Here is a 27371-nt window from a genome sequence, read left to right as displayed (position 1 = left end):
GCCTGGCAAACAGCCCTTGCCCTTACAAAGTTTTCAAACATTGCCAGGCTATGAAACGTCGGGCAAGAGTGAACGAGCAGCAACCCCTCTGTGAAATAAGTTTTCATTAATTGTCTTTTTTGTCTATCTCGCCTGATATGCATCATGAACACTGACGAATCTTCACCTGCAACACCAGCGATTTCTTTCATCGCTCGTTACACTGTAACAGACTGCAGACCGCAAGCACAGTGTGTGGGAGCGGAGCGGAGTTCTGTTCAACACTTGCTGAAGGTGTTGCGTCACTAGGAGGGCGAGGCCTGGCTAGGGGAGGGGCGTTCTTGAGTAGCTTCTGAACCAAAATTCAGCTTCTGCCCCAAAGCGGCGTTTGCACTTTCTCTACTCAATTTATTTATTTATTTTTTTTAAGTGGTGGGGACAAATCTGCTCGTCAGACAAAGTGGTAGGGACGCGTCCCCACCGTCCCCGACGGAAATGATGCGCCTGCCGTCGCCGTGTACCCTACGCCGTAGGCTCTGCGTTGGTGTAACGCGGAACCATAAATCAGCCTTTAAATCGTTTCGACGAGGACGCATTTCTCAAATTACTCCGAACTTTCTGCTTTCGGCGCTGCAGCTTTGATAGGCTGTGTTGGCAATTAGTGTTTGGCACATTCCTGATAGAGCTCGTCGTTTGTGAAAAACCACCACTTGGGACTTTACCAACGGTTGGTTTCACGATATCTATAGGAGTAATACGGCAAGTAGCACGGGCCCCTGTGCGTCCCGGGCTAGCCCTTTGTTGAAAAAAATCGATTTTCTGATTCTAAATCGATTCTCATTAATTCCTAAAAATCGATTTGTATGTCTAAAGATCGTTTTTCTTTTTTTGATTACATTTTTTTTTTTCCATCATTACATTTTTGCCTGGTGAACTTTAATCCCAGTAGTTTTGAAAACTCCTGAACTAAATTCACTTTTCTTCAGAGAAAATGCTGGACATTTCAGCTTAAATTTCTAAATGTTATATTAGTTCAATGAAGTTCATATTATCTATATTTACTATAGCTTGTTTGGTTTCTCTGTTATCGGACACGGTTTGTCATGAAATACCTGAAAAATGCCGGGTGCTTCATGGCCAGCTGTGTCTGGTGACAGAATAAATCAGACAAGCTAAAATAACTCGTTTACTGCTTGAGCTGTTGTAATTTCTTTCTTTTTTTGCACTTTAAATGGATATTGAAATGCCTATTTGAGTGATTTATTTCTTAGTTATATCACAATAATTATTGTGAAATTATTATTTCAATAGTTATTTTACAGTCTTATAATCCAGGCAACACTAACCCAAATCAATATCGAATCGGATCGAATCAAATGGTGATAATCGATTCTGAAGAATCGGAATTGAATCGATTCTTGAAACTTGAATGGATACCCAGCTCTATCCCGGGCCGCAGTGCGGTTGCACGTGCTGCACTGACTATCCCTACGCCACTGGGCTGCGGCCCTCGAGGACCGACTTTGAACACCCCTGCATTAGGACTTGTAACTTTAATGTGACTTGTAGAAGATGAACACCATCCAGGGTACCCTTTATCCTAGAAACTAGAGGCATCTAGAGTGCATGTTTTTTGTCACAATTAAAAAAAATAAATGCAAGTCTCTTCCATTACCCATGCTGCACCTGTAATTTAGATGGAAATCTTAAAAGCAGGCAAGAAAAAAAAGCATTAAAACATGCATTCACATCACAGAAACCACATGTGTGTCCAGTATTGGTTATTCATTTATGTTTAAAGGTGTCGGTACAGGTTTTTTTTTTATGCGTTTCCATAGTACTTGTGCACACCCTCGCCGTCACAAATGTACTAACACTGTAGAGCCCATAAGAGGCAGATAAACGATGCATCAATTATGTTTAAAAAAAAAAAATCTTTGCAAGATATTTAATTAGAAAAAAAGAAAAACACATTGTAGTGATTCCTTGGTTAAGAAATGTGATTTAGGAATAAAAAGTGCATATTCTTAGAAATGAAACAGACCAGAGGAAATAAAACGACTGAGATGAGGCTTCCTGAGACTCTGTCGCATTGAAACTACTTTCCTATTTCCGTCTGCGAGCCGGGACACTGAGGGAGTAAAATCACAAAAAAGTAAAATAAAACATTAATACTGTTCAACTAACCAAAACACCAGGTGTTCACTTGTCCCAGAGTGATAAGGAAACAACCGCGCGTAAAAACATCACCGATGTCAGTTTCACAGCCTTAAATTTAAATATATAATTCACAGACTTTAGTGACGTGTTGTTAATATTCACCCAGCAGGGGTTTATAATCGGTAATCCTTTCCGGGCATTTTTTATAGAACCCAGAAACCAGAAACAAATGACCAAATCCTTTAAAAAGGGCCACACTAACATGTTTGCCTGTTATAAAATACAAAAACATGACCGTGGTACATGTTTTCTAAGACCTGCAAAAAAAAGAAAGAGAAGGAAACAATTTTTCTGCTGCTAAAATTGGCCTGAATGCTGATGTGGTTGCATCTTGGGGAGATACTCAACGCTGTGTGTGTGAGCTGGGACAAAGATATAAATACGGTGTCAAATAAAAGTAGCCAATGACTGTAGTCAACAGAAGGGTGGTCAGCTGGTAACGCTGATGTGTGCAGCTCAGCGCTGAACCGACAGGCTGGCTGTTCTACTTCTGGTGTTAGGGACAGTCAAAAATAGAAAATAAACACAAGTTCACCCCAGTTCCGTTTGCAAAGGCTGCAAATATGTGTGAAACGTTTCTCCCAGGATCAATTTAACTGGGTGCATTCTCCAGATCAAATGCAGCATTTTCCAATCCCACAATCCACCCGTGCCCTGGCGCAGCTCGTGTCCTGCACACCTGCGGGACCAGTCCGCCTCCTGCCTTGTGTGGACTCCGTTCACGTCGACCTGGACGCGACTGACGGGACAAACGAAGGTCTCTCTCCTTGAAAACCCGCCCGTGCCGGCTCGGCTAGCAGCGTCAGGACCGTTCAAGTGCCCTGCTTCTCTGGATGGCTCTTCAGCTTGTGGAACTTCACGCTGTCCAACTTCTCAAACCTCTTGTTGCAGAACTCGCAGGTGAAGTTGTAGTGCGCCTCCGAAGTGTGTTTCTTCATGTGCCAGTTCAGGGACGCGCGCTGGCGACACTGGTAGCCGCAGATTTCACACCTGAGATGATGATGACGACGGTGGAATAAATGGGGAAGAAAAGAAAAGGGAGGAGTGATGATCATGTAGATATCGTGAGGAATCACGTGCACACGTCAAACTTGCAGAGCCAAACGACAACACCGATTCCAAACAAAACGAGGCTCGACGGCAGCATTGCCTACTTACTGGAGCGGCGTTTCCCCCGTGTGTGTCCGTCTGTGAACCTCCAGATGATTCTTACGTTTAAATGATTTCCCGCAAGTCTCACAGATGAAATCTCTGACCCCTGGAGAGAGATAATAATAATAATAATTAATGAAATCTCTGACCCCTGGAGAGAGATAATAATAATAATTACAATTAATTCTATTTAGAAGCGCCTTTCAGGTCACCTTGAAAAAGATACAAACACACATTTTATAAGGAGGAGCCCACCTGAATGGATGATCATGTGACGGTGCAGATGGTTAGACAGGTAGAACTTTTTCCCACAGCCGGGGTGAGGGCAGACCTTGGTCCTGCCTTTCCTGTGAACTAGATTCACGTGATTCTACAGACAACAAGCACATTTTTATTAATCTTTTGAAAGGAAACGCAATGTGGAGGGAAATGTTTTTTTTTACCTATTTTACCTGAAAGCTGCTGATTGCTACGTAGACTTGACTGCACCCTTCATATGGACAGTGGAACATCTTGAGCATCCCATCAGCCTCTATGACTGGACCCCGTCGACTTCTCTTGGACCTGACGCTAAAAAAAAAAAAAAAAACGCTTAAGGGCTTAATGCGCTTTGCCAAGGGGTGAATAGCTTGATTAATTTGTATTTATCTGATCAATCTCAAGTGTTCCTCAGTCTTAGAGGAAGGTTGCAGGGCCACAAACCTGCTCAGACACCTCTGCATTTTTCTGTCGCTGCTCAAATCCAAAGTATCTGCAGTGGACTGCAGCAACTGTTTGTTACCCAAACCTGCAGAGAAGAAGCTGTGATTAGAAATGTTTCAGAAAGAAATATTGAGGGATTGGTTACTCGTGGCTTGTATAACATGAATTCAATCTTCAAGGGTGCTAGGTCCTGGACGGTCAGAAAACATGCTATTAAACTACTCAAAACTCAGGTTTCGTGAGAGAAAATGCAAACAGTCGTAAGAAACAGCCGTCCTACTTTGAACAAGGTCACAGAGCACGACTCTTAACAATCCTGTTCAGAGGATGTGAGGATGAACGCAACAATCTTTGGTGCTTCAGCTTCACTTACCGTCATTAGCTTGACCGGGAACTCCTCAACTGCATTTATTTGTTTTCTTTCATTTATTTTTCTCTCTATTCCAAAGTATTCTCAAATGAATTGATGACAATACCCAGAGTTATAGTGAGCTGAAACTGGGTCAGAGAGAGAGAGAGAGAGAGAGAGAGACCTTCCCTGTTACTGGTGGGAGGCTGACACCACCTTCTCCTTTAAAGCCAAACTTCAAACGTTTCTGTTTAGTAAACCTCTAGTTAGTGTTTAGTAAACCTTTAGTTAGTAGTGATGCACCAAATGTTCGGTAACCGAAATTGTTCGGCCGAAAATAGCAAAAAAAAAAAAACCACCCTCGGTGTTCGGTGGAATAAGTGGGGTAAAAAACGAACACGAATTACCTGTAATAACGGCGTGTTTAGATGACGCAAAAGAAGTGGATAAAACAAAATATAGAAAAAGAAAATCAGTCCCTTTCCCATATTAATACTTGTATGGGAAAGGGATTGATTTTCTTTTTCTTTATTTTGTATTATCCACTTCTTTTTCACTTTTTTTCCAATGCACTTTAATGCATTTTTTTTTTGTTTTAAGGCCTATGTTACAATTTTTCAGCAGTCAGTTATAGGCCTAATGTAAGCTCAAAGATGACCAAAAAAATACCTCTAGTTAGTGTTTAGTAAACCTCTAGTTAGTGTTTAGTAAACCTCTAGTTAGTGTTTAGTAAACCTCTAGTTAGTGTTTAGTAAACCTCTAGTTGGTGTTTAGTAAACCTCTAGTTAGTGTTTAGTAAACCTGTAGTTAGTGTTTAGTAAACCTCTAGTTAGTGTTTAGTAAACCTCTAGTTGGTTTTCAGCAGAGCTTCATCCTAGATATGCTGCTATAGAGCTACCCTGCAGGGGGACACCAACATGATCCACTGAGCGGTGCCCATCACCCCTCCTTCTCTTTTCTTTCTCAGTTATTAATTAGAAGTATCTCATCACCATCATTGACATCCTGACCTGCAGGATCATTATTTTATTGTGGTAAGTGTTCATGAAGGCCCTTTGATATCAGAGTAAGTGTTAACAAACCCACCAGCACCAACATGCCAGAGTTTCATGTGTTCATTTGCAGCTGGTGGTTTCCGGCATGAAGTCCATAAAGTTTGTATTGGAAATGCAGCACACCTGTCATGGAGTCTTCATCCTCAGCTGTTCTGATCTTGGAGTCAGGTGAGCACACCTGGCTGTAGCTGACACCTCCGATCACAGTGCATGTGACTTCCTCCACGTTTCCACCGCCCATGTTGAGCTGGATTTCCTCTGACGCCAACGCCTCATAGCTGGTGCCGGTGATGATAATCAGCTTGGGAAAACAGGCAGAAGATGGAAAATTAATCACCACACTTCACCAACGATAAAGCAGCCCATCAGAAGTGCACAGGTGAGATCAGAGATGCATCCAGCTCCTCTGCACGACCTGCTCACCGCGCAGACCGCTACAGGAGATCCATCCTGCTCTTCAGACCCGGATTAACTCAGTATGGGGCCCCAGGGGGACCATAGTTGAAGTGCCCCCCCTCCTCCCACATTTTATGGTAAAAAAAGGGAAATTTACTATGGTTATAAAGACCATAGATTTACACAAACGTATTGCTGAAGTACATGCTCAACACTAGGAATGGGCGGTATGGACTAAAAAATGTATCACGATAATTTCTGGCATTTATCCCGATAACGATAAAAATGACAATAAAAAAAAAACAATTCAACTCCACCTTTTTAACTATAAATCTATCACCACATTCAGTCTTTGGAGCCAAAACACTGCTCTAAAAGAATACTAAATGCTATTAAAAACTACACCAATTAAATTGAATGAATAAAAAACTATTAAATTAGTACACCTGTACTGCAAAACTGTAATGACTCAGATGAAACAAGTTTGAAATGTAAGAACAGATTCAACATTTATTCAAACTGTATGGCTTAAACAGTGGAATAACGGTACAACCAGCAAAAGTACCATTGTCCTTCAAGTTTTCTTAGCTTATAAAATCACAAAGTAGAAAAAAATACAACCTGTGCAAATTAACCTGTGGTTGGAACAGACCACAAATTAGATACTATTACATATTTTTGTAATAGTTATATCAAAATGTAACAACCATTTCCTTCTGTTGGGTAACAAAATAGTGTTTGAGGTAGTGGAATAAATTACTTGTATTGCCATCCTTTGCACTCACTGTTTTTTTGCAGACTCTGCATATAATAGATGATGTTTTCTCCTCGTCACTCTTTTTAAATCCAAACCAGTTCCAGATAATGGAGGTGGAGCCTCGTTTAACAACGAGCTCCTCGCTCTCAGATCAGCCTTCCGCCATGTTTGTTACACAAAAACGTAATCAACGGGAATTTATCCTTTTTACCGCAAGATGACAAATTCTTAGCGTGGGGAATTTTTTTGACGGTATATCGTGAACGGTAAAATATCGTCCATTCCTACTCAACAGTCATACTACAAACAAAGGTAAGCCAAGCAATCAACTAAGAGTAAAACCCAGAGCAAGGTCAGTTTCAAAAAACAGGTGAAGAAACACATAGCTCACAAAAGGTAGTGTAACCATAAATTATTTATTTACGGTGTGTCTTGTTGTATCTTAGTGTGTGTTTTTTTGACACTGTATATGTGTGATGATCCCCCACAAAATCACGTGTCATAATCACTATATCTGATTGGATGTTAAGACTATGCTTTGCTGCTATTTGCTTGCTAAATTATTTGCTAAATTTGCTGATTTGCTAATGGCTGGTACTTTTATAGACTGTACGTTGTCTATGTAAATCTTTTTGTGATGTTTGTTAGTGTATTTCTGAACTGTATTTTTATTTTTATCATATTATTTTTATTGTTTCAATGATCGGACCCCAGGAAGAGTAGTTGATGTAACTACATCAGCTAATGGGGATCCAAATCATCAAACACCACAGATAGACATGAGTCTACAAACGCCGTACTACACTGATGCTCATATCAGGATGCAACTCACATGCCAATGTAACACCACATGTTAACTATCATCATTTCCATCACATATGGCCAGTCTGAGGTCTACATGCAAAACTATTACAGCATAATGACTAAACAATCAAACAGGAATGAGCTGATGTGAAGGAAGGGAACAGTACACACCCTCAAACTTCTTTTTATTTTATTATTACTATTTTCAAGTATTTTTATTATATCATTGGTTAATGCTGTACCTGTTTGCTCCTCTTCCAGCAAGCGAAACTAACATGGTTTACATATCGCATTGTGTTAATTAATACAAGTTTAAGATGCTTGGTAGCCTTTTCAGTTGGTTAATTGGACAGTGTTTATGTTAATCTCTGCTAAAGATGTTTTTTACTACTTCAGATTTTTTGCCAGTGTTGCACACTGATAATGTTTGTCACATTATTTGTTATTAACCTCCGTTTATAGAGGACTTGTTTACATCATTGGGCTTCTAGGATTGGCCTGAAATGTTTTTCATTTGAATCTCTAAATGAGGACTTTGCATTTCAGATGAACTTCTAAACCTCCTATAATTTCATGTGATTGTTTTGTTTTGCTGATATAAAGCACAGATGTGTCATATATAAAAGGAGCTTATGGTTAATATTTTGGTTGCTTATTTATAACATCAAACTGGCTACTAAGGACTGAAATGCTTGTGCTCAATGCTTAATATAATGTTCAAATAAGGAAATCTTGGTGGAAAGTGGTGCTTTGTCATTATGGTGTGTTTTATTAAAAGTAGGTCAATATCAACTTCATTAAGTTTGCACAATGCATGGTTTCAAAATGAACTTGCATTTAAAATAATATTTCTTTATCTGAATATTATATTTAACATTCACAATGAGTGCAAAATACATTTTGAAAACTCCCAAATTTTCCGCGTGCGCGCTTTGTGGCCCTCTCCATACAGTCTTTTTGCAGATGTGGCCCCCTGTCTAATCTAGTTGAAGACCCCTGATATACAATGACTCTTTAAACAGACTACTGCAACAATTAATTTCCCGTTGGGGATTAATAAAGTATTTCTGTAGAAATGTGACTACCTGTGAGCCCTCCAAGGCCGTCCTCTGATCAGGAAGCTCACAGCCACCGACCACGGTTTGTAGCATGTGAGGGTCGAAGAGCTCGCTCTGCCGCGGCGCCGACATCTGCAGCTGAGCACTCAGCGGTGCCGAGCCAGTCAAGCTCTGGGACAGGACTGGATCTCCATCTGCCTTCTTCAGCTCATCCATCAAGGATTCTGTTATAGTGACACACTCGTAATCATGCCCGACAGTCTCACTTTCTTCTTCTTTGGGCTTCCCCCCCTCTCTTCCCCCTCCGTCTTTGCCTGGGCTGAGATCCTCGGCCTGGTCGTCGTCTCCGGGGACGGAGGTCATCGCTGCCGTGGGAGAGCCTTGCTGCTGCACCACGTCCATCTCCCACACAGGCTGTCCTGTCAACGGAGCTGCTCTAAGAGGCTCCACTGGACCGGTCTGGGGACTTGGAGCTGCAGCCTCTTCAGTCTGGCTCATGGGTGAATGCTGTTCCTCAGAAACATCTTCTTCTACGTCTAAAAAGAGATTAGATCAGTAAAAGAAAAGCTCATAGAACTTTTAATAATGATGATAAAGGAACTTAATCATTACCAGCAACCAATTCCAAAGAAAACTATACTACTTATATCAACCAAACTAAAGTACCCGGCTGCACAGATATGATCAATACTCGAATTGAGGGAGGATGAGGGGGATGGCATCCCCTCCTGAAATAAAAACGGTCTAAATCATCCCCCCTGTAAAACTGCCATCCCCCCTTTCCATCCCTTATGTCATTTCATCAATGAATGTGGTTTTACTGCTATTTCAACATTAAAAGTAATCACCAGAAAAATAACACCAGAAAAATAACTTATTTGACAATTTTCACCTGTTTCAACTAAATTTTCACTTGAAATAAGTAGAAAAATCTGCCAGTGGGACAAGATTTATCTTCTTATTACAAGCAAAAAAAATCTTGTTCCACTGGCAGATATCTCTACTTATTTTAAGTGAAAATCTACTTGAAACAGGTGAACATTGTTATTTTTTCCAGTGATGAGTCTTGTTTTAAGTGTAATGAGATTTTTTTTACTAAAATGAGACATTTTAACTAGAACTAAGACAAATATTCTTGTTAAGATTTTGAGTTTTTGCAGTGATCCATTTTACTTATCCTGTGAAGGACAGAGTCATATTGATAAGTTCAGAAAACTGTTTTTATTGTTGTGTTTTGATGTATTTGATGTAAGCCCAGTGGATATTTAAAGCTTACAGAAGGCTGCATTTAACTGCTGCTATGTCATTCCTGCAGTATTTCTGCAGGTGTTTTGGTCACTGCTATTATTTGTAATATATTATATTATTTGTAATCAGCACAAAGTATCTATCCCCATATGATAAAAATCCACCATCCCCCTGATTTTCTCTTACAACTCGAGTACTGGATATGATGCTTTACCTGTGAGCTTTGTGTTGGACTCTTTTCTTCTCTGTGGGTCCACTACAGCCTGTGCCGGTGGCTCGTCTGTTTCAGCTCCCCCCTCGCCACTGCTGTCCCCGTTCACGTCCTCGTCGTGCTCGGAGTCACTCGCCTCCCTCAGCGGGGAGAACAGGTGCTGCACAAACGAGTGATTGGAGTCACACTGCCAGACAGCGGCGGTGCAGAAGTTGGCCTGGGGCTGCAGGGCCCGGAGCTGCGGCTGGTGGGGGCAGGAGGACGAGTGCTCCTGGTACCAGCACACCAGGCTCTGCAGGCTGGAGACGCACGGCTTCCTGCCTGTGGGAGGAAAAGACACGGCTCAGGCAGGGCTTCGAGAAATGCTTTCAAAAGTTTGTTGCTTTTTTTTTTAAAGAAAAAAGAAAATCACACTTTTCTCTGTAAAACTGGTCTTCTACCCGGGCTGAAACGTCTTTTGATCAATTATCAATATCTTTGCTGTCTTCATTCAGTCAATTTAAATTCACCAGAGTTAAATCAAAGTTCTGGTATCATCTCCTTATGTGGTTGAGATTAATGATCAATCACTACATATAATTTTCATCCAATCAAACACAGTCCATGACAGATTCTCTCAGCCTGATATAAACTCCTTTTTTTCCCTATTTAAGTGTTAATCATGGCTTGCGTTTGGCTTTCCTGTATATACAGGACTGTCTCAGAAAATTAGAATATTGTGATAAAGTTCTTTATTTTTATGTAATGCAATTACAAAAACCAAAATGTCATACATTCTGGATTCATTACAAATCAACTGAAATATTGCAACATTTTTTGAGATAGGATATTTGAGTTTTCTTGAGCTGTAAACCATGATCACCAATATTAAAATAATAAAAGGCTTGCAATATTTCAGTTGATTTGTAATGAATCCAGAATGTATGACATTTTGGTTTTTGTAATTGCATTACAGAAAATCACAATATTCAAATTTTTTGAGACAGTCCTGTAATACTTTTCTTCAGGGGGTTTCTCACAATTCAACCACAGACACAGAGATGACTGTTTCTGCCCTTTTGTTTTTAAATGTATTTAGTATGTTGTATACTGTCTGATTCATTCAAAATCTGGGGATTTTAGGGGCTCAACACACCTCTTTTCTGTTTCCCCATGAGCTCTGGTGGAATACTCTTCCTGTGATACAGAAAACACAATTAACAACAGAAATATCTGTGCATTTAAAACGTACATCAGCAGTGTCTGAGTGAAATAAAGATGCCAGCAGCTCCGCCAGAGCCTGCTAGGGTTGCCAACTCCCTGAAAAATAAATAAGGGACACCTCAACCTGATTGCCTTCACCTTTCCTGGCGTGGTGAATCCTGGATCATATATATATATATATATATATATATATAAATAAAATGTTACTTTTTTTTTTAACTTATTTACACACACACACACACACACACACACACACACACACACACACACACACACACACACACACACACACACACACACACACACACACACACACACACACACACACACACACACGTGTTACTGCAGGGTTAACTATTAAATTAATGTAATAATTATATTTTCCTCTTGTCAGTTTTCTATTAATTCTATCTTATTTCTGTTACTATCTCGTTATTTCAGAAAAACAGAGCAGATTTTTTTTTCTCAAGTGAATGCAATACGCTTCCGTACTTTTCAGCTCAATACTTTAGTTTATAAATACGGGACGATTCCGTTTTTCAAGGGACGACTGGCAACCCTGGAGCCTGCTGTCATGTGAGTGCCGGGCGGAGTCGCACCCGCAGCCCTGCCGGGGCTCGTCCCCGTCCCCGGGCTCGTCCCCCTGCGTTGCGTGCAGCAGCAGCAGATACTCCGCCAGCCCCGCGTCGCTCAGCCGGGCGCGCCGGCGCAGCTCGCTCCAGCGCCGGTGCGCCTCCCCCAGGTACACCCGCCGCACGTCGTACTTCTTCCGGGACTCGAGGCGCCGCTGAGCCCGGTCGGAGTCCGTGAGCCTGGGCCGCCCTCTGCAGCGCCTCGGCGCGGCGGGGCTCCCGGCTCCGTCCGCGGGACCCTCCGCCGGGCGGTGCGCCATCTTGACGTGTCCAGCTGGAGACGCCGACGTCCCCGGAAGTTGAGTCAAACATAGACATAAAAACGTAGACGCCCCATCGAGAGCTGCTGCGATACGTCAACGACGCCGCCATATTGGATGAGGCAAGACTGCGCTGTAAACTAATAGAGTGAATGGATTTATTCATTCACACACGCACTAATATACTTGGGAAACAGTTACGCACCAAATATAATATATTTAATTTACTCAGATGGCAAAAATAAGAACTTTATTGATCCCACAAAGGAGTAATTCATGTTATATCAGCTATAGAGAACAAGGTAGTGCCGAAAAACAATATATATCCCCCCCTCACAAAAATAAGAAAAATAGAGAAACATATGTTCTCATCAACAAAACAAATTTTGCATTTTTCAAATAACAAAATAACATATTTGAACCATTTTTCAGACAATAAAATTACATTTGAACCATTTTTCAGACAATAAAATAACTGAAAACAATCTGAAAATGGTTCAAATATGTTATTTTGTTACTTGAAAAATGTTAAATATGTTTATGTAAAATTTGTTTTGTTGATGATAAAATATGTTTCTCTATTTTTCTTATATTTGTGAGGGGGATAGATATTGTTTTTCGGCACTACCTTGTTCTCTATAGCTGATATAACATGAATTACTCCTTTGTGGGATCAATAAAGTTCTTATTTTTGCCATCTGAGTAAATTAAATATATTATATTTGGTGCGTAACTGTTTCCCAAGTATATTAGTGCGTGTGTGAATTAATAAATCCATTCACTCTATTAGTTTACAGCGCAGTCTTGCCTCATCAGCACTACCTTGTTCTCATGAATTACTCCTATGTTGGATCAATAAAGTTCTTATTTTTGCCATCTGAGAAAATGATTTGGTGCCTATTTCCCAAGTATATTAGTGCGTGTGTGAATGAATAAATGAGACGTAAAACGTAAATTTCTTTGTAGAAAGGCGCTTTAAGAAAATAAGTCAATTTACTTGTATTAGTTTACAGCGCAGTCTTGCCACATCCAATATGGCGGCGACGTTGACGTATCGCAGCAGCGGGCAAAACCACTCGATGTGGTGTCTACATATATATGTCTATGGTGTCAAACCGCACGGGAAGCACTGAAAACACGAGTTTTCTGTCACTTTCCCCCAGTAACTAGCTCGTTAAGAGACTGTTGGAGATGTTGGATCCACCCCCTGTGCATTAAGTCGCCACACAAACCAAGGATGCCACGGAAGAAAATAATTATAATAATTTAAAAAGGGTTCCCGGAGATCTACTGCGGAACCTTACACCGAGTAGCACGTTTCCCCCCGGAACGCAGCAGCGCGCACACCAGCGTGCAACATGTAAACAGAGGGGAGAACCTGCAGCCCGGCGGGAATAACTCACTCAGCTTTGGGGCAATATTACAATATCAGTCATGACGGACATTTTAACGCTTGTTTTCCAGTCTTTCGTGTCAGAAACGTGTCCGCAGACGGAGCCTGCGTCCAGCGCCGCCCCCGCCTGCAGCACCCTGGTGGTGGGGGAGCAGCGGCTGAGCCGCCCCCTGCTGCTGCTGGCCGCCGTCACCGCCGCCTCCCAGCTGGGCGTCAGGGTGCTGTTCTTCACCCACACACAGATCCAGAGCCTCCCGCCGGCCCTGCAGAGGAGTCTGCCCAACCTGGGGCTGGACGGGCTCAAGGTAGAGCCGAGACTTTGTAGAGTAGAGACTTTGCTTTGGTCGAGGGGGAAAGTGCAGCTTCATTTTTTTTAGCATAGAATGTCTTTATTGTCATTTGTACGTTGTACAATGAAATTGGATGCAATCTTCTTTAAGGTGCATGGTTTAAAAAAAATAAAATATTAAAACACAAAAACTATAAAAATAAATAATCTCTAAAAGGACACAAACAGGAAGACAACATACAGTCTTCACATTTGGCAGGTATTGCAGGATTCTATGGCAGGTATTGCAGGATTCTATGGCAGGTATTGCAGGATTCTATGGCAGGTATTGCAGGATTCTATGGCAGGTATTGCAGGATTCTATGGCAGGTATTGCACGATTCTATGGCAGGTATTGCACGATTCTATGGCGGGTATTGCACAATTCTATGGCAGGTATTGGACAATTCTATGGCGGGTATTACACGATTCTATGGCAGGTATTGCAAGAATTTATGGCGGGTATTGCACAATTCTATGGCAGGTATTGCACAATTCTATGGCGGGTATTAAACGATTCTATGGCAGGTATTGCACGATTCTATGGCAGGTATTGCACGATTCTGTGGCAGGTATTGCACGATTCTGTGGCAGGTATTGCACGATTCTGTGGCAGGTATTGCAGGATTCTATGGCAGGTATTGCACGATTCTATGGCAGGTATTGCACGATTCTATGGCAGGTATTGCACGATTCTATGGCAGGTATTGCACGATTCTATGGCAGGTATTGCACGATTCTATGGCAGGTATTGCACGATTCTATGGCAGTTATTGCACGATTCTATGGCAGGTATTGCACGATTCTATGGCGGGTATTGCACGATTCTATGGCAGTTATTGCACGATTCTATGGCAGTTATTGCAGGATTCTATGGCAGGTATTGCAGGATTCTATGGCAGTTATTACAGGATTCTATGGCAGGTATTACACGATTCTATGGCAGGTATTGCACGATGCTATGGCGGGTATTGCACGATTCTATGGCAGGTATTGCAGGATTCTATGGCAAGTATTGCAGGATTCTATGGCAGGTATTGCAGGATTCTATGGCAGGTATTGCACGATTCTATGGCAGGTATTGCACGATTCTATGGCAGGTATTGCAGGATTCTATGGCAGGTATTGCACGGTTCGGTCAGTATTGCACATGGAAAAAGTCAGTTTAAGTATTTAGCAGTATTGAGTGAGGTTATGGCTCTGGCATAGAAACTGTTCTTTGGTCTGTTTGTGCGTGATTACAGTGTCCTGAAACGTCTGCCTGATGGCAACAGTTCAAAGAGTGGGTGTCCGGGGTGAGATGGTCCTTGATGATTTTCCTCGCTTTCCTGAGACACCGGGTGTTGTACAGCTCCTCCAGGGAGGGGAGAGTGCAGCGTGATGTAATAATAAAAATGCCCAAATAAACCGATTCAGACACTGTTTGTAAATTAGTTTTACATATTACGCACACAAGTTGTAGTTTTTTCCGGGTAGTGTAGTATTGTACATATTGTACATCCCTATACACTGGCCACTTGTGGTGTCAGCAGTACTCAAGTTGTAAAAAAAAAATCAGGGGGGGGTGGTGGATTTTATCATATGGGGACAGATAATTTATGCTGATTACAAATAATATAATATATTACAAATAATAGCACTGACCAAAACACCTGCAGAAATACTGCAGGAATGACATAGCAGCAGTTAAATGCAGCCTTTTGTAAGCTTTAAATATCCACTGGGCTTACATCAAATACATCAAAACACAACAATAAACAACACTTTTCTGAACTTATCAATATGACTCTGTCTTTCACAGGATAAGTAAAATGGATCACTGCAAAAACTCAAAATCTTAACAAGAATATTTGTCTTATTTCTAGTTAAAATGTCTCATTTTAGTAAAAAAAATCTCATTACACTTAAAACAAGACTCATCACTGGAAAAAACAAAAATTTTCACCTGTTTCAAGTAGATTTTCACTTGAAATAAGTAGAAAAAGGCCATCTCTGAGTCGTCAGTGAGGAATTTATTTGGGACTTATTTTAATAGGATGTGAAAGCCCCACAGAACTAGTAAATAAGACAGATGCAGCGATCCTGAGCTCACAAAGAGATTTCCATTACAGAATTACGCCTGTTTTATTTATATTTTTTAAATACATTCAGTTCACCTTGGGGATGCAGGAAATAAAAATTTTGTTGCTCTTGTCTAAACTTTATTAAGACATGTTGCTCTCATAAAATTTGCTGATATATTTCATCAAATAATAGACTCACTTTCAGTATCTGATCTGCTTGCTGTGTTCTATTGTGAATAAAATGTAGGTTTGCAGTATTTGTAAATCATTGTCATTTTATTCTCTTTTTTATGTACACCTGAGTGTCACTACATTTATTTTTAATGTCTTACTGACATTATTATCTGCTAATTTATTTTGAATTAATTTTTGTCTGTATTTATTTTCAAGAAAATCACATTCCACTATCCCCGGACGCTGGAGGAGCTGCTGCTTCAGGTGTCCAGCCTGCACGAGTCCCCCACACCTCCTTCTCTCATCATAGTTGACGGACTGGAGGCGTTTCTGTGCGGCTCTGCCGGCGGCAGCCACGGTGGATTTCACTCAGGAGAGCAGTCCGGCTCCGCACACTTGTCTGCACTGCTTTGTGACACCGCTGCTTTTCTCACACAAGTCCTGGAACAACGGGGGTCGAGCTCAGGGCCTTGCCGCATCATCGCCTCTTTCCTGTCAGAAGTGGACACTGAGGTGGAGCACAAAAAATCCTCTGCCGCAACACCCGTCCTCGAGGTGCTTGACCGCTACTTCCAGGTGCGCTGCACTCTGGACCAAGACAAAGACGATCAAGCTGCAGCAGTCGCAGTGCAGGAGTTGTGGCACATTTACCTTTCTGGAAGAGGAATCACAGAGGCCTCTTCTGCCAGCGAGGGTGCTGATAGCCCAGGTGTAGCTCAGGAGTGGGAGCTTCTACTTTTTCCTGATGGTTTAATGGAGTTTAGGTTAGTTTGATAAAGTTAAGCAGTGGAAAATTAGTAGCAACTGCCAAAATTATCGAAGATGACCACTTAAGTTTGAGATGCATTTAATGAGTTTGAAGTTTGATAACATACTGTAAAGATATGCTAAACACACAGGCTTTTGCACAAAAATGTTTACAAGATTGTGTTTAATTTAAGTCATCTCCAAAGTTTTGGCCCAAGACTATTTTTATGAAACCAAAGTTATAACGGAACTCAAAAGTATTAAAAATACACAGTGTCTTTAAAAGAAGCATATTTGTATCTCATGTTACTCCTTTTCTTAAGTTTGAGATGTTCTGCATTTAATGAGTTTGAAGTTTGAATAACATACTGTAAAGATATGCTAAACACACAGGTTTTTGCACAAAAAATGTTTACATGATTGTGTTTAATTTAATAGTCATCTCCAAAGTTTTGGCCCAAGACTATTTATATGAAACCAAAGTAATAACGGAACTCAAAAGTATTAAAAATACACAGTCTCTTAAAAGAAGCATATTTGTATCTCATGTTACTGCTTTTTTTACATTAATAAACACATTTAAAACATGAGACTTCAGTGGCTGATATCACAGTTAAAGTAATTTATTTTACAATTTTGAAAAAATTATTAAAAAGAAAAACAAACAAAACAAGGATATGCTGCAAGACTCTGGTCCACTGGTCTTCCTTGGCACTAAAGAGGGGCAAAAAACACAAAAGCATTCAACTTTAGGTCTATTATTTATAATTAGGGATGGGAATCGAGAACCGGTTCTTGTTGAGAACCGGTTCCCAGTGTTTCAATTCCTTGGAATCGTTTGCCTTTTTCCCAAACGATTCCCTTATCGATTCCTGCTGGGCGCGAATGACGTCACCACGCACGTGGCGCAGCGTGCGCATCCGCGCCCAGCAGGAAAACACGGGGACAAAGCGGCATAAACGCTCGAAAGTTTGGTTACATTTTACCAAAAAGGATGACAACAGGGCGACAATTCTTGCAATGTGGACATTTCAACAAAGGAAGGAAACTGTTAGGACTCGGCCGGCTGATGCGCTGGGAGCGCGGAGTCAGCCTGCATGTGGTAAGGCTGATTTATGGTTCCGCGTTACACCAACGCAGCGCCTACGGCGTAGGGTTCGCGGCTACACGCACCGTACGCTGCGCGTCGCCGCGTACCCTACGCCGTAGGCTCTGCGTCGATTTAACGCGGAACCATAAATCATGCTTTAGAAGAGCTGCGCTCCGGCGGACAGCGGAGCTCCTGACACAGCTGCAGCTGTCGCTCATCTATGGAGAAGTTAAAGAGCATCTAGCGCTAGATTCTCCTTTCATCAGCAGGGAAGAGTATCAGGCCAGAATAGATGAATGTTACCAGCAGTGACTAAGTTTGTAGTGTTGAACATGTTACTGGACATTCTTGTGTAATTGCTATAAAATAATTTGTTGTTTTTCATTAATTTCTACAGAAGAATATTTATTTTATTATTATTATTTTATATTGAATACATATTTTACTGTATATTACAAATAATTTTGTGAGGACCCCCTGGCACCATCGAGGAGCCCAAGGCTGGGGGCGTCTTAAGACCTCATTATATTTTTTTTGTTCAAAGATATAAAAGTTTTATATCTTTGAACAAAAAAGATCAGAGAAACAAAGAAATTGAAACAAAGAAACAATTTTAGTATCAACTTTGTTTTATTAAAACAAAGTTGATACTAAAATTGTTTCTTCTCCTTTTTTCCAAATGAGAATCGATAAGAGAATCGAATCGATAAGCAGAATCGATAAGAGAATCGGAATCGAAAAAATCTTATCAATTCCCATCCCTATTTATAATGTATGTGGCTATGAAAGAGATCAATCATATGAACCATCTCTAAATGGTGAATTGACCCTAAAACTGATGTTTTTCATATTGCATGAACACCTAACCATAATAATCATGCACTCTTACAGCACACAGGTAAACTGCTGTGTTTGTTAATATCCTGCAAGAATGCGTAGTTGAAATGATTTCCACCTGTAGATCGGGGACCTCATTCTCTCTTCAATATGTACAATTTAGTGTGAAGAAAAACTTCGTGGACAGTTTTTATTCTTTATTAATTTCTGTATTTTCCTTAAAAAAACACTTATTTTCAAAGTAAAGGCATCAACACATCATATTACTTTGAATACTTCAGAGATTAAAAAAATTGAAATATGTATATCTGTTTAAAGTACATTTATACATGTCCATGCCAGCAACGAAAAAGGTCAACATTTGATTGATACAATGCAAAAATATATATGTAGCATAACAGTAATAAAACTACTATTTAGAAAAAAAGAAATGCAGACATTATTAGATTTTTTGCTATAAATCTTTGTATCCCTGTTCATCATACGCTTTTTAAAAAAAAAATCAGCATTGCTCATTAGTGTACTGATATACTTGTAAGCACTTTAATTTCATTTACATGGCATTTATCCTGCAGCACAAAAGCAAGCAAACACAGAAAGTATATCGAAATTCTTAGTTTCAAACAGCACTTGGTTGCCGTTTTGCATTGAGACGCTATGCTCGATGAGCCCGCTAGGTGGCAGTGTGGAGTAAAAGTAAAAGCAGTAAAGAACATTATCAGCAGCTACAGTTACAAGAGAGGGCATATTGTTTTAGAGCCTCGCTACGCAGCCTACAGTAACAGTAATGTGGTAAAATAATAAAGGTAAAGGTTTTGTCTTTGCAGAATGACAAATATCTTACCCGGGGTTGCATTTTTAACGGACACTGAACTGGCTGTGGGGGTCAAGTAAAATGTTACAGGACCGTCTCAGAAAATTAGAATATTGTGATTTTCTGTAATGCAATTAAAAAAACAAAAATGTCATACTTCTGGATTCATTACAAATCAACTGAAATAGTAAAGAAAACTCAAATATCACATCTCCAAAAATTAGAATATTCTGGGAATCTTAATCTTAAACTGTAAGCCTTGATCAGCAATATTAAAATAATAAAAGGCTTGCAATATTTCAGTTGATTTGTAATGAATCCAGAATGTATGACATTTTAGTTTTTTTTATTGCATTACAGAAAATAAAGAACTTTATCACAATATTCCAATTTTATGAGACAGTCCTGTATTTGTTTGTTTGTTTTTCAGGATAAGTAACGACAATATTCCAATATTTTTGTTGTAGTCTGTAAATCCCACAAGGGGACCGGAAGCAACTGTTAGTTCACCTGTGGTTTGAGAAATGTGGTGCCTGTGTGAGCATCCACAACCCAGCTTTAGTTACTGCACCTGAAGTGGTCCACCTTTTTATCTAACATCATCATCAGAGCTAAAGTTTTGATTGGCCTAGTAGTTTAATTTGTCTAAATACCTTGAAAATTATTGACATTCCCATTCTATGCAGCCTGATTTTTGTGTTTGCCAATAATCAATTGTTAGGATGCTAGCCAAGATTGTACACAATCATATAACAAACATCAGCGTTGTCATTATAAGCGTTTGTTGAAACTGGTACCTAACAAACTGCTCTGCTGCTAACACAGCTGTCCTATGTTCAATGCTGTTTGAAAAAAACAGGGTGTTTGGCGCAGAAATAAGATAAAACATATCAAGCTTTAGACAGGAGGGCTTGTGTTTGGGTTGTTGGTTATCTGCCTCGCTCAGGAATTTCTTGACAATAAGAATGTTGTTATATCAGTCTCTTATTTCGCGACGTTTGCATGTGTAAACTTCATAGCCCTTGCAACGATTAAGCTGAAAAGCGGAGCACATTTAGCACAAACATGTATACATCACTGTAAAAAGACTCGAGGAAGTCGTCCACTCCAATTGAGAAATCTTCACCTCATGTCCAGGATGCAATATAAATGATTGCTGATTATCAGTATTGGGTGTTAAGACATTTTCTTTGTAAGTGTAACCTTCTGTACAGATCTGATGCATCCAGAGGACCCTTATGTTTCAGTCCTTTAGCTTACACTTTGGTATCAACCAGCTCCTTTTTCTTAACAGTTGATGGGAGGCTGTAGCTACAGCCTTGGGGGGAATATCCAGATACTCTTCATAGAGCTTGCTTAAACCCTCTGTCCATGTGTGACCCTGTCCATTTCGACTGTCAGCCGTCGTCATGGATGGGGTACTGCCCCACTTGGCAGAATCTCCTTTGGGCAGGGATCTGATTTTTGTAGTCATTAGCGTAGACAACCACTTTGCCTATGTCATCGACTCTGCTCATGGGGCTGTAATCTATTGAGACGCCAGAGTCTGCCACTGCCATGTAGGTGTACTCAGGACCTTTGGACGTCCAAACGTGGTTTGGGTACTCAAAGCTGGACTGGGATGACAGACGACCTGACCCAGAGCTTTGGGGCACAGACCCGAGGTCGGAGTGAGATTCGCACAGTGCTCTCTTTCTGGAAGCGAAAAGAACCTCCAGGGGCGAGGTTTCCTCAAGGCTTTCGTCCAGGTGGTCGTCCTCACAGTGGTTGTTGGCGGTGAGGGTAACGTAGGTGTCTTGAGACTCCAGTAAAGACGACTGCGAGCAGGGGACCGGATGCTGCTGCAGCGCTCGTAGGCGATCCATCAACCAATGGTTGTGTGGTGTGGCTCCCCACTCGTCCGCCAAGCCTGCATCCCCTCTGTCCAACGGCGCTCTCTCAACCAGTCCTGCCTTCACATCCTTCTCCTCATTTTTGACAGCGGTCAAAACTTGAGAAGCCTTGGGTGGAAGTGGTGGCAAGGGAAGAGGGGGGCAAAGGCTGAGTTCAGAGAGTACTTCCAGGGGACAGGGGCATTCTTCGGAGTAGATGAAAGCCGGCGTCAGCCACAAGCCTCCACTGGTCTGCCCTAGCCACTCCTGCAGGGAAACACCAACAGTTAGGAGAGCAATGTCCCAGTCAGAGGTGTCAAGTAACAAAGTACAAATACTTCATTACCTTACTTAAGTAGAAATTTTGGTTATCTATACTTCACTGGAGTAATTATTTTTCAGACGACTTTTTACTTTTACTCCTTACATTTTCACATCTGTACTTCTTACTCCTTACATTTTAAAAACAGCCTCGTTACTCAATTTCATTTCGGCCTTTAAAAAAAAAACTATCCAGTTAAATTGCTCCATCCGGATAGAGTGAATTTGGTTGTGGTTGTTTCAGATGTTCTTGTCCAGTTTTGTTCTTACATCCGTTCCCTCAGATTCCTGCAACTAAACTTGGATGTACATTCCAATAAAGGTTAGGAGAAATGATAACATGCCTCTGAAGTTTGACTTTTTGAACCATTACAATACTTATAGGCAACTAGTCATCATATCTTCTGCTCTCTGAAACACATGTTAATGCTCAATAGTACACATATATGGTTCTTTAATATATTTACATTATACTAAGATGCATTCATTTTCAATGGCTTTTGTCCTTAATGGCTTTTGTCCCCCTTACATTACTTTTGTCTCGTCTGGGGGTAAGGTGTGGACCCAAACGCAGGAGAGCAGGAGGCAGGAGTTCAATGAAAAAAGGATTTATTTAACAAAAAAAGCCAAACTAAAACGCTGCAGAGCAGGATCAAAAAACTCAAAGAAACAGGGATCAAAACTTGGAGGAAAACCGTGGCAGGAAACATGGGGAACAAACAGTACGGTCCAACAGGGAACAAGGGAATGACAAGACCAGATATACACAGGGGATAACGAGACATGACGAGACACAGGTGCAGACACAATCAGGGCAGATGGGACACAGGCGGGGCAAAACAGAAACTAAAAGCTGGGGGGAATGTCAAACCCTGACAACTTTTACTTTTACACTTTAAGTAGTTTTTAAACCAGTACTTTTATACTTTTACTTGAGTAAAAAACTTGAGTTGATACTTCAACTTCTACAGGAGTATTTTTAAACTCTAGTATCTATACTTCTACCTGAGTAATGAATGTGAATACTTTTGACACCTCTGCCAATGTCCCAGTAAGCAGGATTCAGCTGGGAGCAGCCTCATTTAAGAGTAGGACCGCACAGAGATGCTATCGTGTTTTGGAGTTTGTTGTCACGTTCTTACCTGGAAGTCCCCGTCATAGACGGTAAAGAGATCTATGAATTTGCTGTCAGGAGTTGGAATGGTCGGCCAGACCTTCTTCAAAATGAACCTAAAATGTAAAAAAGGTAAATTTACAATATGTATACAATCCTTAATTTGTCTCTGCGATGAGTTTTTAAGATTCTTACAACAGCAACAAACATAACTGTGGCTACAGAATCGGGTGTATCTGTGTGTGATAGTAGTTCACTGACCTGTGATGAGATAGGAGAATAAAAAGACACAGCAGGACAAGAATGAAGGAGATTATGAAAGTCAGGGACACGATGAGTGGGTCAATATCTGGAGGAGGCACAGAAAGATAAGCCTGTGTGAGACCTCTGAATATGTAATATGAAAGAAACGTGGCGCCACACACAGTTTAAGGACATTCCTTTGCCCCTGTCTGGGAATACAGTGTGTGATACAGTTTTCAACATATTTGTATGAATAACCACCTGCTTGCAGAGTTTCCATGAACACCGGGTCACTCCAAACACTCCAATAGCCATTGTAAGCGATCCCATCCAACTTCACGCGGACTTGTACCCTGTAGTTTGTGCCGGACTGAAGGCCTCGCAGAATCAACTCGGAGCATGCTTGCCCCATCTCCACCTGTGAAAAGATCACTTTCTTAATCACGCATGCACCAAATCTGTCATTTAAGTCCAACATGTTGGCCTTAAACAACTATGCTCAGGCGTAAACTGACTTGTACCTTCATCATATTCAGTACTTGAGTTGTAAAAAAAAATCAGGGGGGATGGTGGATTTTATCATATGGGGACAGATCATTTGTGCTGATTACAAATAATATAATATATTACAAATAATAGCAGTGACCAAAACACCTGCAGAAATACTGCAGGAATGACATAGCAGCAGTTAAATGCAGCCTTCTGTAAGCTTTAAATATCCACTGGGCTTACATCAAATACATCAAAACACAACAATAAAAAACAGTTTTCTGAACTTATCAATATGACTCTGTCCTTCACAGGATAAGTTAAATGGATCGCTGCAAAAACTCTAAATCTTAACAAGAATATTTGTCTTATTTCTAGTTAAAATGTCTCATTTTAGTAAAAAAGTAGATTCTCACTTAAAATAAGTAGAAAAATCTCCCAGTGGAACAAGATTTTTTTGCGAAAAAATAAATATTGTCCCACTGGCAGATTTTTCTACTTATTTCAAGTGAAAATGTACTTGAAACAGGTGACAATTGTCAAATAAGTTATTTTTCTGGTGTTTCTGGTGATGACTCTAAATGTTGAAATAGCAGTAAAACCACATTCATTGATGAAATGACATAAGGGATGGAAAGGGGGGAGGTCAGTTTTACAGGGGGGATGATTTGGACCGTTTTTATTTCAGGAGGGATGCCATCCCCCCTCATCCCCCCTCAACTCCAGTACTGATCATATTGCTACGTGAATGCCATACCTGCCCAACCTGGCTGTCCGCGGGAGCGTAGATAACTTCATATATCATGCTGTCATCCAGGTACTTGAGAGGAGGCGGCACCCAGCTTACGTTCAGCTGGCCTTGCTGACCCGTCGAGCTCACTGTCACGTTCGCTGGAGGGTTCAGAAGAACTGCGAGACAAACAAACATGCTTGTTAGGAAAGGCTGTTTCCCAGAAAAGACAAAAAGAAAACCGTCATAGTTTATAGATGTGTACGTGCAGCATTTCAGCTTGAAACATCGCTGAATAAAGCATCATTTAAATGTTCTGGCAGGAGAAGTTAGAGCTCAGTTCTCTCACTGAGCGACAGAAAGTGGGGGCATAAGATTATAAGAGGGGAAGAAAGAAAAAATGCAAAACTGTTCAATTGTTAAGATGTGTTTATATTAATTTATGATAAAAATGTGTTGAGACAATTAACAAAGAAAAGGGGAAATTCAAACTGCTGGTAGAGAAATAAAATAAGATAGCATTTGAAAAATAAAATCTATTTTATTTTTTATTTTAGTCCTTCTTTAACCTAATAAGAGAAAATAATATGTGTAATTCAAGTTACACATGTTAAGTGGCAAATATTTTTGAAATGTACTTTGTTTAATATAACAGTCAGATGCAGATGTTGATACAACTATGAGGCTACTTGAATATATACACATATATATATATATATATATATATATATATATATATATATATATATATATATATATATATATATATATATATATATATATATATATATATATATATATATAATATATATAATGATGTTCTGGACCTTCGCTTGAGTAAATTTTCTCTAAATGGACCTCTTAAAGTTTTAGTTGAATACCCCTGCTGTACAGTGTTAATATTTAATGGGCCACTCTGTACTGAAAAAATTGGGCCCCAAGGTCAGAAAGGTTAAGAACCCCTGATTTAAAACAAAGTTTTGCTTAATTTTCAGAAGATTCATAGGCGTTATTAGCATTCATTTGTAATCACGGTTACACTCACTTGGTACATGTGAACATGGACACTCATTTTTTGGTGATTTTTGTCACTGAAAGCGACCGCGTTGTCACTTCATGAGGCACAGTCAGCAGTAAAAAACACTTACAAACAAGCTCGAGCAGAAGGCTGCGATTGAGGATCAACATTCCCTCTTTATGAACCTGGATGTCCATCTTGACGAACATCTGAACCCGGGGCAGATGGCAGACGAACAGCCTTTTCCCGCCTGCTGCGGGCACGACCTCCAGCGGGCACGTGCTGCTGTTTTCATTTCTGTTGGGACAGAGGACGACAGGAACGCTGAGGGCTCACCAGGGCAACATCCTATACTCACGTATACTAAAGCACAAGCTTTGTTCCATGTGCTATGTGTGTCTTTGGAACAGTTTAACATACTGATTTTTAATCATTACTCTCCTCATACAAAGTGTTTTTAATCCATTAAGTAATTACTAAATCTCCTTGTTGCTCACCCTGAATAGTTTCATTCATATGCACAAAGAGTAAAAGAGAAAAAACACTATATGACTGATAAGTGAGACTTACTGATACTTGTATGTGAAGGAGTATTGATCCACAGAACCAGCCCGCTCCTCATCTTCCGCCCAGAAACACGTGAACTCATTCTTTCCTTCGCCAAAGCACTTGGGGTTTTGTGGTTCCTCTTTCAGGAGGATGGACACTAAGCAGATGACAACAGGAAAGCAGGAACTCACCATGTGAACGGCATCATTATCTGTCTGAAATCTTTTTACACATACATACACACGCACACCAAATAAACTCACATAGATGCAAACACACACGCAAAGATTATTTATTCTTTTTGATTCTGACACAACCATGGGTGCAGATCCCGGGGGGAACGGGGGGGACATGTCCCCCCCAATTTCTGAAAAACATGAATTGTCCCCCCAATAAAAATACCCTAAATTATTGAAAATTGATCAAATGTATTTTCGGAATTAAAGGTTGAATATGTAGAATATTTATTAAATTATTTATTAAAAATATATTTCTAAAAAAATAATACATCCACGGTGCATTTTGAGGTGTACAGAATGAAAGTATTGCTACTCCATACATTTTTTTTTTTTAGTCTGAACTAATATTTTTTAAATTTTTGACGGGCTCGACAATGACTTTTTGTCAACGTTCTGTTTACATTCGTACCTGCCCGTAGCCAACATGTGGCTCACTTCTCTCTGTTTTCCTGCCTCCTCCCGGTCGTATGCGTCTGTTTTCAACGAAGCCTTTTCAATAATCAATTGGTGGATCAATGGATTATCATATACCTGTTAGGATGGGTGTATTTGTGTAGTCTTATCTGTCATAAACACGTAATTAAAATCACGTTGGTGTCCCCCCCAATCCTGACATCGGATCTGCACCCCTGGACACAACAATTCCACTCTAGTGACAACCGCGGTTGAATTGGTTTGATATTGGATATTGGATATTATGAATTCAACACCCATAAAACTTGTGATACATACCACTGATTTTGGTCATATTGCTTGTGATGTGTTCATGGTCATCTAGACTATATATCACAAAACAGTAATTATTAAAAAATCATATATATGGGCTGATTTAAAAATCATACATATGGGCTGATTTAATGTGGTTTAATGAATTCAACACCCATAAGGTCATATTGCTTGTGATGTGTTCATGGTCACCTAGACTATATATCACAAGAGAGTAATTATTATAAAATCATATTATGGGCTGATTTAATGAGGTTTATTGAAAACAATCGGTGTTATGTATCACAAGTTGTATGGGTGTTGAATTCATAATATCCAATATCCAATATCAAACCAATTCAACCGCGGTCTAGTGACACTGCAGAATAAGTCTTATTTCTAGCACGGGTAAAAAGTGATCCTACCTTTCTTTTGGAAAGCCAGGGCGCCTGGAACGACTGGAGTCGCTCCCATGGCGCGCAGCACCAGGTAAAGTACCAACAATAGGCTCAGGTGATCACATATCATCCTTTTGTCCTCTCTGTGAACAAAAAGACGTGGATCCTCGGCGGCCCGCCTGCATCACTGGACAACAAGCCGTCAACACGCTCCGCGGCTCC

The 27371-nt window shown here is 40.4% G+C and overlaps 3 protein-coding genes across 3 annotated transcripts; 1 reads left to right on the top strand and 2 right to left on the bottom strand.

Moving 5' to 3' along the window:
* Positions 1-1749: 1749 nt before the first annotated feature.
* Positions 1750-12048, bottom strand: znf653 (zinc finger protein 653). Its single transcript, XM_061712282.1, has 10 exons — positions 11734-12048; positions 11067-11107; positions 9935-10252; positions 8500-9008; positions 5581-5758; positions 4054-4138; positions 3804-3921; positions 3607-3721; positions 3358-3457; positions 1750-3189 (listed from the first exon to the last, which is right to left on the bottom strand). The coding sequence occupies exons 1-10, from the start codon at positions 12024-12026 to the stop codon at positions 3012-3014; spliced, it is 1935 nt and encodes a 644-aa protein (XP_061568266.1). The 5' UTR covers positions 12027-12048; the 3' UTR covers positions 1750-3011.
* A 1028-nt stretch (positions 12049-13076) lies between these two features.
* swsap1 (SWIM-type zinc finger 7 associated protein 1) lies at positions 13077-17315 on the top strand. Its single transcript, XM_061711747.1, has 2 exons — positions 13077-13724; positions 16201-17315. The coding sequence occupies exons 1-2, from the start codon at positions 13461-13463 to the stop codon at positions 16756-16758; spliced, it is 822 nt and encodes a 273-aa protein (XP_061567731.1). The 5' UTR covers positions 13077-13460; the 3' UTR covers positions 16759-17315.
* Positions 17316-19154: 1839 nt separating this feature from the next.
* epor (erythropoietin receptor) lies at positions 19155-27371 on the bottom strand. Its single transcript, XM_061712062.1, has 8 exons — positions 27177-27371; positions 25829-25964; positions 25389-25555; positions 24268-24419; positions 23283-23439; positions 23040-23127; positions 22807-22894; positions 19155-21610 (listed from the first exon to the last, which is right to left on the bottom strand). Exons 1-8 carry the CDS (start codon positions 27277-27279, stop codon positions 20870-20872), a joined length of 1632 nt encoding a protein of 543 aa, XP_061568046.1. The 5' UTR covers positions 27280-27371; the 3' UTR covers positions 19155-20869.

The sequence above is a fragment of the Cololabis saira genome, chromosome 21 (genome assembly GCF_033807715.1).
Source record: "Cololabis saira isolate AMF1-May2022 chromosome 21, fColSai1.1, whole genome shotgun sequence".
Classification (NCBI taxonomy): domain Eukaryota; kingdom Metazoa; phylum Chordata; class Actinopteri; order Beloniformes; family Belonidae; genus Cololabis; species Cololabis saira.
This window is presented reverse-complemented; position numbering and strand designations above follow the sequence as displayed.